Below are 12,942 nucleotides of genomic sequence, written 5' to 3'. Positions count from 1 at the left end.
TTTTCGAGAATTTTTTTTTTTTTAAATCGGCCCTTAAGTAACTTATGAGGGGTCAAATAAGGGTTGTTCATGATTCTGAGTTGATTGTTAACATTTATATTTTCACTTTTACATTTACACACAAAGTAGCTTTTATTTCACATACATATATAATACTCAAGAGTTATTTCTCATTCACAATGTCAGAAGTTTCAACAGTCATTGTCTATGTCTTCTTCAGACTCAACAACATCATGACTGCAATTTCTGCATGTAATGCCATTACAGACCCCACAGGCCGAGATGCACATGACCCCATTCTTCTTGCAGCTGCATCGCCGGTTGCTGCAATCTCCATGACAATTACAGCTCGTGAACTGCAATAGCTCCTCAGGAGCCGTGGGGTCCAGTGTTGGAACTGGCTCATACCCATGCACAATGCAGGACAGATGCCCATTGTGGTCTGCAAGTCGCTCGGTTCTGATAAAGACCTTGATCACATCTACCATGTGGTGGTACTCCACCCAGAGTGCAGGTGTTCTTCCTCCTTTTGCGAGTCGTTTGAAGGTTTCTTCAAACCTTTGCTCAAACACTGGCACTACTGGGTCTGAGTGTCTGGCTCCCATCTTCCCATCAGCCACCTTCTCCATGAAGGTCTTCATGTCACCACGCTCCTCCTCAGTGAAGGCAAGTTTCATGATGTGTTGATAGATGGCTGCATCGATGAGGAGGTGAACACGGATTGCCTTGTCAAAACATCCTCCATCCATGATGTGGTTGGCTGTCGTACTTCCAGGATAGATCAACTGGATCACATCTAGTAGTCCAGAATCTTCCATGATGTTACCCATTGATCCAAGATAAGACTTCAGCAGGTGAAAACCACCCAACCTTGGAATGACGGGTAGATTTGCCTGCTTTATTATATTCACAGCCTTCAGCCAAATCGGAAGATCAAAGGTCACTAGAGCGACCCCAGCGCGCCGTATACACTCTTTCAGAGTGGTGAAGATGGTGTTGAGGTCATTAGGGTCTCCTTCAATAACTGGGAGGAACTCGATCTGTGTGCTCTGCTTTGCATCATTAGCATGGATTCTCTTCATCCAGCCATTCCAGTTGGAGTGTGGGAACTCAGGATCGTTGGCTTTGATCACCCACCCCGCTGCCCAGAGTGTGTCACCTGGAGTGAGGAGTGGCTGATCATGAGCCAGGGAGGAGGAAAGCTCAGCGAGGGGGAGAAACATGATCACGTTCGTTCCTATCTGTTTCCTGTTCGTAAATGGAATAATCTTTACTTCAGTTCCTCTCAGGATCTTAGCTTTGTCGAGTGCCTTCAACTTCACCCGGGGGAAAGCTGCTGTTGTCTGTGAATCTGGCAAAGGTGGTGCCGGAGAGGTGACTTCGATCCAACCCATTGAGTGAAAGGGAGTGTTTCCGTGAATAGAGACAATGTTTAAATCTATATTGTCTCCAACAAACTGAGTGACTGCATTGTTTGTTTCCCCAACCTCCATAAAGACCACCTGATCATTACATGACAATTCACTTTCACTGGCTGGCACTTTGGCTGTCATCACTGATTGATCCTCAAGCGCAGCATCAACCGCAACCTCATCATTGATCTGTTCATTGGTTTCCTCCACAATGGTGTCAAGAGTGCCAGAGTATCTGGAACATCATCTCCACTCCTACTATTAAGGAAGCAGTATTTGTAGTTTTGTGTCTCCGTGTAAGACTCAGTGTATCCCAGCCGGTGGAACTTGTTGAGCATCCATTTTGACCCAAATCTATGATCAAATTGTATGGCAAGCCCCATTTGGTGTGGCAATACTCCAGACCGAGGTCGACAGGCCTTAATAAAATTCTGCCCCCAAACGGCAACTCTTTCGTCTGTCTTGACAATCGGTCTCAAGAACATCTGAAGGCTTGCAGGAACAAGTGTCAGCTGACTATCGATGTCAGTCATACTGTGTGTGGTGGGGTATGACTTTGGACCTAAATCAATCAAGGCAATATCATTGGATATGAACTTGAGTGCCGTCTTTATGATCTGAGTCTTCTCATCTCCATGGTCAAGATTAGCATGATGCGCTCGCAGAATATTGTCGGTGCCATCTTTGAGACAGAGTACATCTGCCCTTCTTTCCTGTGTTGTGAAATACAAGGTGTCTTCGTATTTCTCTAGAAGTTTTATCTTTAGCCAATGCTTTGAATAAGAAAGGCTCTTCTCTGGTGACTGATCAAACTCCTGCAGCTTTTCATGGACTTGGTCCATGTTCATTACCCCATGCTCTAATTCTGAGTCTAACCATTCGCAGAATTCAATAAAAACTGCCTCTCGCTCCTCATCAATACTCCTCTGTCCTCTCTTCCTTTTTCCTTCCTCATCAGTCTTGGACAAACTGTCACCTCTCGCAAACATAAGTTTGCATCGCAAATGGTAGTATTTCTTCTGCTACCAAGTCGTTGATCCCTTCCAGGCGTCCAGTGACTTCAGTGCCCCAGTCATCCCCGCGACTCCGTGCTGTCTTCAGCAAGCTTGCCTTCAGTGTATCTGCAGTCAAATTATCTGGCACTCTGTATTTCTTTCTAGCTTGTGCTGGATTATTTTTGTAGAGCTGGGCTGGTTGGTTGCAAAGAATGCATACACCCTTATACAGGAGGTCAACTGACTGTGATCTTCTAGAACTGCAGCCAGTTGATGAACTGAACTCACAAGTAGTGCGTCTTCTCTTCAACTTTGATGACTCTTTCTCTGCCTTTGATGCTTGAGCTGACTTCTTGGTGGTTGCAACAAAGTTGTTGTACAGATCATTTTTACACTTCTGGTGGTACCTCAGTTTTCCTTCCTTTTGAGCCTCCTTCATACGTTCCACAACAGTAACATTTTCGACAGTTTCTGCTTGTTTCAATAAAGTTGAGTATCCCTTTGGAGTTGCCTGTATGAGCCTTTCAGCTGGTGTATCCGAGCGTGCACAGATGAAGCAATTGAGCACAGGTGGAGTAACGTCTTCATCCATATTGCTAGACTCCATGTCCTGCAAAGTAGAAATGAGATATATTTAGAAATTATTTTTCCACAAAGGAGTGTCTGTGGTGAAATATAAATGTTAACAATCAACTCAGAATCATGAAAAACCCTTATTTGACCCCTCATAAGTTACTTAAGGGCCGATTTAAAAAAATAAAAATTCTCGAAAATAATTTTTCGGTACCCCAATTCAACAGCTTTTTTCTGGGTTTCCCACGGGAGTTGACCTTCAACATTTTAACACATGTTATTACACACCTTTACAAACATATTGGTGAAGAAATTTTTTGGTAACAATTTAGTTAACAGATTTTCATATGTTTCCCTTACTATCTGTCCCTATATACGATACTAATACCGGTGTTATATAGGGCCCAGATTGCCATACATCCATTAAGGTTTCTCTATAGGTTATATGATCGGTTTTAAAAGTTATTTCTCACAAATAAACTCATCGACAAACGATAAAATCGCTACATACAGAATGTTTAATTTAGTACGAAATGAGGTTACAGTGCGTGGATTTTTTTTTTAATTAGCAATAGTCCTGCAGATTCGTTTTAACTGTATTGTTACCTGCTTTACAATGACGTCCCTACATATTGTTCATTCGTTCGTTCGTGAGTTCGTTCGCTGTTGTGTTGGAGTTTGGGAGCATGATCGCTGCAGAACAAAAACCCAGTATGTAATTTATAGACTAGCATATAATATATACATTTAGGACGGAAAAATTGCTTTCTTTGAGTTAAGGGGCTCGAAATGTGCTTATTCATTCAATGAAGTTTTCACTTTCAGCCATTTTCAGGGTGCATGTTATAATTTGAATGCAAACTTATTTTGCCTTAAATAAAGATATAAATATACATTCCGTGTAATAAGAAAACACAAGCATGATTGCTTTCCCAGATGCGCGTCATGAGGCTTCCCTGATGAAGAAGAGGAGGAAGAGGAGGAGCCTGTGTAGGGATCGTCTCCAGGCTGGCTGCTCAGGTCGTCTTGGTCCACAACTTCAGAAGTTCATGATAAATATGATTTTTTTTTAACGTGATTATTTCTTCTGTTTATACGAACATTGAGGTCATGCTATGGGACTAACACAGGATTACTGGCATTTAGTGAAGCTATGTACCTACAGTACTGTATAATAATGGTGTACTTTTTGTTTCATATCCCGATTCCTTACACAGATGTACTGTAGGCTGTATAATAAGCCTCGTGTTGGTTTAACTGTTAAGGTGGATGCCTTAAGATCTTCATGGTCTTGAGTTTGAGCACCTGTCGTGTCGCTAACTAACACTAAAACGAGTACCGGCTTACTGGTAACAAGTGGCACAGCCGGAAAAATTGATGCAACCAACAGCCAACGAAATAATGAATACTGTAGTCTATGTATACATCGACACATCATATTCCAGGTGTTAGGTCATGGTGACTCGGTACGTCCAGCCATGACCAGGTATATTCGCTCGTTTCATATGAAAGCACTGATTAATTCGGCCCGTTTAAAGTTCCTACCGTGGCGCATTGTCACGTTGGGGTCCCATCCATGGATACTGTTGCGTTGTCCATCGTATACTAGAATGTCCTTGTACTGAATGTACAGGTATACCAATGTTTCCTTGCAGTCCTGTATGCTCCTCCACGAGCCTCAAATTCATGTGACATCAAATCCAAGAATCAAAATAAAATCCAAGAATCAAAATTAAATCCAAAAACAAAATCTAATTCAAGAATCAAAATCAAATCCAAGTATCAAAATCTAATTCAAGAACCAAAATCAAATCCCAGAATAAAATTTTAATCCAAGAATCAAAATTAAATCTAATGAACCATAATCAAATCCAGGAATCAAAATCAAATCCAAGAATTAAAATCAAATCCAAGAATCAAAATCAAATCCAAGAATCAAAATCTATTCAAGAACCAAAATCAAATCCCAGAATCAAAATTAAATCCAATGAACCAGAATCAAATTCCAGAATCAAAATCAAATCCCAAAATCGAATCCAAGAATCAAAATCAAATCCCAGAATCAAAATAAAATCCCAGAATTAAAATCAAATTTAAGATTTAAATCAAATTCATGAATTAAAATCAAATCCAAGAATTAAAATCAAATCCCAGAATCAAAATCAAATCCAAGAATCAAAATCGAATCCCAGAATCAAAATAAAATCCAAGAATCAAAATCAAATCGAAGATTTAATATCAAATCCAATAATTAAAATCAAATACAAGAATTAAAATCAATTCCAAGCTTCAAAATGAAATCCAAGAATTAGAATCAAATCCAAGATTCAAAATGAAATCCAAGAATGAAAATCAAATCGTTTTTTGGACTGGAATTTGCCAGATTCCAGTTCTAGTAACGTTTTCCGACATCATGGTATTTATCTGTGGAATCGAGCATTTTGTCCAATCTGATTCAAGCTCGGCTATTTCTATTATCTAGCATGTGTACGTGGTCCAGGTGTAGCTATTAAAATGACTTCGCTTGCATGTCCCAGGGCCAGGGTTGTTGGCGAAGCGTGATTTTTCCTTCCTTCTCTCCTTTGACCTAAAAGTTTGATATTTCTTCGATTCAAGCATAATGGTTTATTTAACTATTAAGGTTTATAGTTAGTAGGTAAATGTACGCCTAAACTACACCGCCCTCCAGTGGCCGGGACGTCACGTCGCTCGTGCACACCTTGACGCACGCAGGTCAACCGGAGCCTTCACACCCCACCTTCCTCCCCGGTTCATCAGGCCGTCCCCACCTATCCGGCTCGGTATCGCCCGGGGGCGGTGTTGCCCTCTCAGCAGGTTAAGAAATGACCTCTCGAAGCCCCGTCGTCAGTCTGGCATCTGAATGCGCTGGCTCGGCCACTCATAGTCAGTAAACGGTTATCGAGAGGGCGGGTTGCTAATCTTTCAGAAGGGTTCGCCAAAGTATGGAGGCAAATTGACATTCCTCGAGCGAAGGGATGCGATGGTGGAGCCCGGAGGGCCCCGGGGCTCAGCAAGTCAGGGCCAAAAGCTCACAAGTCGAAACCTCCATGACCGCACGCAGTCCGCGATCACTTTTCACTTTTCCAAACCTTTCAAGTCGATCGGTCCGAACACGCGGAGCAGTTGAAAGGAATTATCAAAACATAAAGACTCCTTTTGTTTTAAAACAATCAACGACTTCTTTATTGTCCTACAAAACTATAGATGTAAACACGGCTTCCAATTATTTCCACGATAATAATAAATAATTCCACTATATTTACAAGAAAAGAAAAGTTCAGAAAGTTCACATTTGTTTTGCTTTGTTTGTTTGTTGTCGTTTTCCTGCACAATGAATGGATTGTTTGTTTCTTTGTGTATTTATGAGTGTGATCTTATAATCGCTGATCTGATAAATAAGTTTAGATGTGATGTAAGGAATCACACGACCTTGCTGAGCCATTATTGGTTACATCACGATACTGTATATATACACAAGTTTAGTAGGACCCGACGTATTGTTGTGACGTCATACCAACATGCTCTTCCAGTTATTGATCAAACAGTGATGAACTTGATCGAGCACCGTCCGAAAAGAAAGTCTGCTAACGTGGGACCGTCGAGGTCCGGTCGCGCATGTCACAAGCACTCGTGCACCGTCTCGAGACGGGTGCAGTTCTGGCACGTGACTGTGCAGCACCAGTGAAAGGTGCAGAGGCACCGTTCGCTCACGCGCTCCCGATAGCTGTTCCAGCCTCGGCCGCAACACAACAATTCGCAACCGTCCAGCCCGGGCGACGAGCTGTTGCAGCGACGTCCGCGGGTCCCCGGCCATCCGAGTCGGGCCTCGGCCTCGCAGAACTCGGGGGACTCGACGAGGTACACGAGGTCGCGCTGCGCGGGCGTTTTGTGCGACGGGTCCGCGGGCTGCAGGGACGCGCGGTCCGAGCGCGACGCGCGGTTCCCGCCCTTCCCACCGTTGGACACGTGCGTGGCTCCGTCGAAGCGCTCTTTGAGCCGGTCTCCCAGGCTGCGGAAATGCGGTAAACGCAGCCAGCACGTCTTCAAGGCGCACGAACCCGACATGCCGTGGCACTTGCACTCCTGTCGCATCTCGGCTTCGACCGTCTGCACACGGGCACACACGTGTCGAGTGAAACAGGTGTAGAAACGAAACGCACACAGATGCAGGCCTACATATTGCACACTCACCTCCAAGCTGTCTCGCCACGGTTTGAATCCCAGCACGGCTATAAACCGCATTCCTGGTGTTTCCCAGCAGGGCGATTCATCAATACGTGTACCGACCCTCGAATTGACGTTAAATGTACTGGGATGTCTACCGACATCAGTTGGTGGACATTAAAGACCCCACGGTGCACTTCGTGAAGAGTAGGCGAGCTTTCTCCGGTGCCATGGCCAAATTCCGAGTTCCCTCCCTAACTACAACTGGGAAGGCAACGGCAAACCACCTAGTGCAACCCTTGCCAGGAAGCTGTTTCTGCAGCACCGGAGCTCTATAACAGGTTCTGGCAATCACACGAAACCCCGCACGGAAACAGCAACACACAACATACATGGCAACGCACACACACGACCACATGATGTAATTACGCACAAACATCGCTTGGGGCACATCGCACACGTTTGCCTTGCGGAGATTCACCCGTCTCCCCAAACCGCACATCGACAAGAAAACCATTTGATGCTTCGCTCAAAGATTCTCAAAATCTCGTTTATCGATGAATGACGTTCAAACTGCTTGTATCAACTAATCCACAATCGTTCGTGTATACTGGATTATATGAGCTGTTTGAGTATTCCTAAGTATTAGAACATGACCCCCTCAATGCAGGTTTATAAAATAATACCTGTTTATTTTGGCGCTTTGAAGGCTCGAATAATAGCATACATGTGCGCACGCTCAAAGCTGTCTAACCTTGGTTCGAATCCCGGCCCAGCTATAAACTGCCACCCTGGTGTTGCGCAGGCTGGGCGACCAATCTTTCGCATTAGTTAGTGGACGATAAAGATCCTACGGTGCCCTCTGTGAAAAGAAAGTGAGCTATCGCGGACACCATTAACAAATGATACAAATTCCTACCAAAACAGAATCCACTCGAATGTGAAGCCTGGCCACCTGGTTCGTGAAAGACTGTGACAAAAACGTTTCTTGGGCAATACGATTACAGTTTATGTGTGTATTTTGACACGAGCTCGATTGATTACCGCTGCTGTGTGTATTATGACAAGAGCCGATTGGGACACAATCGCTGTCATGCCCACCTTCCGTCCGGCCTCCTCGTTGTGCTGGTCCATCAAGACCCGCAAGTCCCGAGTGTTTCGAGCGGACCCCGAGAGGGCACTCAGATCGCGGCTGAAGCGCGTACCGAAGGGCAGGTTATCGCTGCACCCGCCCCACTCCCAGTCCGGGCCACCGCGGCCCCGCCGCCGGTAGTCGCAGGTGCAGGAGGCGACGGTGCCGTCGCTGCACGCTCGTGCCACTGAGTGCACCACGGCGGCACTCGCGAGGGCATGAATGAAAGCCGCCTCCCTGCAGCCTGGAACACAGATCCGGGTGATACATACAGTACGTTGCACGGTTCAACAACATCTCGCTAACAGCACAAAAGGCTCCATTCGTCGTTCAGAGTGTTATGTGGTCAGAGAGACGACAAACGACGAAAAGCGCTGCATTTTCTTTCGGAAAGAAAAGAGTGAAAACAAGATATTTCCTGTTACATACCCATTACCGATTACCGATATATATACCGATATAATTGATATATATATATATATATATATTTATATATATATATATATACATATATATATATATATACATATATATATATATATATATATATATATATATATATATATATATATATATATATATATATATATATATATATATATATATATATATATACAGTATATGTAAAACTTTGCAAGATGACGAATAACTTGTGAATGAATTGCTTGAACATATATATATACATATATATATATATATATATATATATATATATATATATATATATATATATATATATATATAAAAATATATATATATATATATATATATATATATATATATATATATATATATATATATATATATATATATATATATATATATATATATATATATATATATATATATATATATATATATATATATATATACTGTATATATAAATGAATGTTTGAATATATTTGTTTGGTTCGAATGTTGGAATATATATATATATTCAAGCAATTCATTCACAAGTTATTCGTCATCTTACAAAGTTTTACACAAGTGAAGCTTTCGTATCACAAACACCACATCAAAAGGTACGATCTTCTTCTTCCTCCTCACCTCTTTGCAGTATTTTCCCGAAGATCGCTGGGCCCGGCCCGCTCGGACAATCCCATCGCCGATGGCGGAATTGCCATCGACATTCCCGCACGGCCCCTCGTACGGCGGACAGCAGGCCATGCAGCACGCCCGGGTTACGGCGCACGAGGCGACGCTGCCTTCGGGTCATGGCTGCGAGGGTCGTGTCTGGGACCAAGGGCTCGGACCCTCGGGGACTCAAACGGTTACTGACGGAACCGGAGTGGACGATCCCCCTGCGGAGGAATAAAAGAAGAAATGAAATAAACTTCTTTGTTATACATTGGAGGATACCAAGCATAATGTTTCTACATTCGGTTCATTATCTCCTTTTATTCCTGAGTTTATAATATATTATTATAATATATACAGAACTCAAAAGTAAAATAAACTCTGCAATCACTATGCGAATTCAAAATCCATAATTTCACCATAACACTTAGCTACATTCACTTACTTACAATACCACTTAGCTACAGTAACTTACGAACTGTAACACTTACCTAAATTCCTCATTGTTACACAACGGTTTCGTTTTGCAGGCAAAAATTCGGAACAATAATATTTAAACAATAAACCATTAAACCTATTTTTTGCTTAACTATAAAATGCGAGTTCAGCTTTGCTCAACCTATCACATCATTCCCCACTCTTCCCATTTCCCTGTCTCTGCCGCCACCGCAGATGATACCGCGACCCAAGGGGAGCACACGCGTTCCGGACGCACCACCATGCGGAGCGGCTCCGGCCTGGGGCGCACGACGCCCCCGGCAGCACGGCGAGCGAGGCGGCCAGAAGCACGGCCTGTAGGCGCATGGTGCGAACGCGGCTTCCTGGTGAAGAAGATTTGCCGGGCCGTCGCGGGTTTTGACGCGCGACCTTTTTGAAGTGTCCCGGCGCAGCAGAGCGCGGCAAATCCTCGAAGCGATTAGAGAGGCAAAGCATTCGTACATGGCAGCGCCGGGCGCCGGGGGCTGGCGAATCTATGCGGAGATGCGCCCTGGAGGTGGCTTCTCGCCAGCAGAAGAAAAGTTTAGCATTCCATCCTATTCTGTGTCTCCTTGCTGACCGATGGGGATTGGCCCGTCAAGCATCCGTCAGTCAAGTGTCCGGTGGACAGACTGCTCGATAAGCGTCTCCATTGGCGGACGCAGCCACAGGCGTCACAAGCGTACGATGTGAACTGCAGTGATCCCTCAATGGAAGTATAGGACAGTCATGCCAGACAAAGGCTTTTATAATCTACTTTATTAACATTCCTTTATTGATTTCATCCGAAGGAGAGGTTTGATTTAATTTTCCACTTAAGCATGGTTCAACATTTGACCCTTGTGTGTCGTCCAACCTAAAACATGAATATATATATATATATATATATATATATGTATATATATATATATATATATATATATATATACACACATACATACATACATACATACATACATACATACATATATATCAAAATAGGGGGAAGTTTTGCACTTTTTCTTTGTTACCTACCCCCCTAGAGCATAAAAAAGGCTCGAGGAGGGTAGGTAACCCAGACCCTAAAAATGTGACCCTAAAAAAGCCATCGGACCTGATACTGTTCACATTGGTAACAACATGGCCTGGCCAGCTGAACATTTCATGGAAAAAAAGAAATTGTAAGATCAGAAGGTGGCTGGAGATTGTGTTTTCACCCCTGGCTGTCTGTCTGTGACCAGGATATTTCAAAATGTTATGGACGAATTACGACAAAACCTAGTGAATGAGTTGGTTAGGTGAAAAGAACAAGTCGATTAGATTTTGGTTAATGTACGAATCCAGATCTGACACATCAGTGAGATACAAAAGGTAAACTGTTCAGACTGGCAGCGGTATGCTCTCTACCGAGTGCCGTTGTAGTTTGCTTATGGAACTGCACCAGACGGTGCCGCTCTTTACTCGTAGTGGGATGCCAATCACCGACACTCCAACCAAATATGATACATTTCAGATATTGGAGACACCACTGAGAAATCCCACTGTGTAATATTTAAAAACAACATTGGTAAAGATGAGGAATCATATAACATGAGTAAATTAACTAACTATGTACAAAAGTCGAGCATAAAGCCGGGACCAAAAGGAATCAACAAATAATATGCATCTCTTGTCACGATCGTCGGATTTTGTGATGTCGCATCGGAAGATCAGCACGCATGATACATCACGATCTCCACACGCATTATGCATCCCGAAACCCGCACGTATTATATATATGAACGCCCACATGCACAATACATCCTGAAATGCCGCACGCACAATTCATCCCGAACCCCGCACGCATTATGCATCCGGAACCCCTGCACTCATTATGTATCCCGAACCCCTGCACGCATTATGCATCCTGAACCCCTGCACGCATTATCCATCCTGAACCCCTGAACGCATAATGCATCCCGAACCACTGCACACATTATGCATCCCGAACCCCACACACATTATGCATCCCGAACCCTGCACGCATTATGCATCCTGAACCCCATACGCATTATGCATCCCAAACCCCGACACGCATTATTTGTCCTGAACCCTGCACGCATTATGCATCCCAAACCCCTGCACGCATTATTTCTCCTGAACCCTGCACGCATTATGCAACCTCATGCATCCTGAACCCCTGAAGGTATAATGCATCCCGAACCCCTGCACACATTATGCATCCGGAACCCCACACATATTATGCATCCCGAACCCCACACGCATTATGCATCCCGAACCCTGCACACATTATGCACCCTGAACCCCGCAGACATTATGCATCCCAAACCCCTGCATGCATTATTTGTCCTGTACCCTGCACGCATTATGCATTCCGAACCCCTGCACGCATTATGCATCCTGAAGCCCTGCATGCATAATGCATCCCGCACCCCTGCACACATTATGCATCTCGAACCCCGCACACATTATGCATCCCGAACCCATGCACGCATAATGCACACCGAACCCCTGCACACATTATGTACCCCGAACCCATGCATGCATAATGCATCCCGCACCCCTGCACACATTATGCATCCCGAACCCCGCACACATTATGCATCCCGAACCCCTGAACGCATAATGCACACGGAACCCCTGCACACATTATGCATCTCGAACCCCGCACACATTATGCATCCCGAACCCATGCACGCATAATGCACACCGATCCCCTGCACACATTATGTACCCCGAACCCATGCATGCATAATGCATCCCGCACCCCTGCACACATTATGCATCCCGAACCCCGCACACATTATGCATCCCGAACCCCTGCACGCATAATGCACACGGAACCCCTGCACACATTATGCATCCCGAACCCCTGCACTCATGATGTATCCCGAACCCCTGCACAATTATGCATCCTGTACCCCGCACACAATATGCACCCCGAACTCTGCACGCATTATGCATCCCAAACCCCTGCATGCATTATTTGTCCTGTACCCTGCACCCTGCACGCATTATGCATTCCGAACCCCGGCACGCATTATGTATCCTGAACCCCTGCATGCATAATGCATCCCGCACACCTGCACACATTATGCATCCCGAACCCCGC

General features: G+C 44.2%; 1 protein-coding gene across 1 annotated transcript; it reads right to left on the bottom strand.

The window, feature by feature from the left end:
- Window positions 1-6,164: 6,164 nt before the first annotated feature.
- Window positions 6,165-10,241, bottom strand: WNT1 (Wnt family member 1). Its single transcript, XM_068119205.2, has 4 exons — window positions 10,090-10,241; window positions 9,345-9,598; window positions 8,267-8,541; window positions 6,165-7,108 (listed from the first exon to the last, which is right to left on the bottom strand). Exons 1-4 carry the CDS (start codon window positions 10,176-10,178, stop codon window positions 6,620-6,622), a joined length of 1,107 nt encoding a protein of 368 aa, XP_067975306.1. The 5' UTR covers window positions 10,179-10,241; the 3' UTR covers window positions 6,165-6,619.
- Window positions 10,242-12,942: the final 2,701 nt, after the last annotated feature.

The sequence above is a fragment of the Myxine glutinosa genome, chromosome 6 (genome assembly GCF_964187855.1).
Source record: "Myxine glutinosa chromosome 6, kmMyxGlut1.1, whole genome shotgun sequence".
In the NCBI taxonomy this organism is placed as follows: domain Eukaryota; kingdom Metazoa; phylum Chordata; class Myxini; order Myxiniformes; family Myxinidae; genus Myxine; species Myxine glutinosa.
The sequence above is the reverse complement of the archived record's forward strand: the minus strand, read 5'-3'. Positions and strand labels throughout refer to the sequence as shown.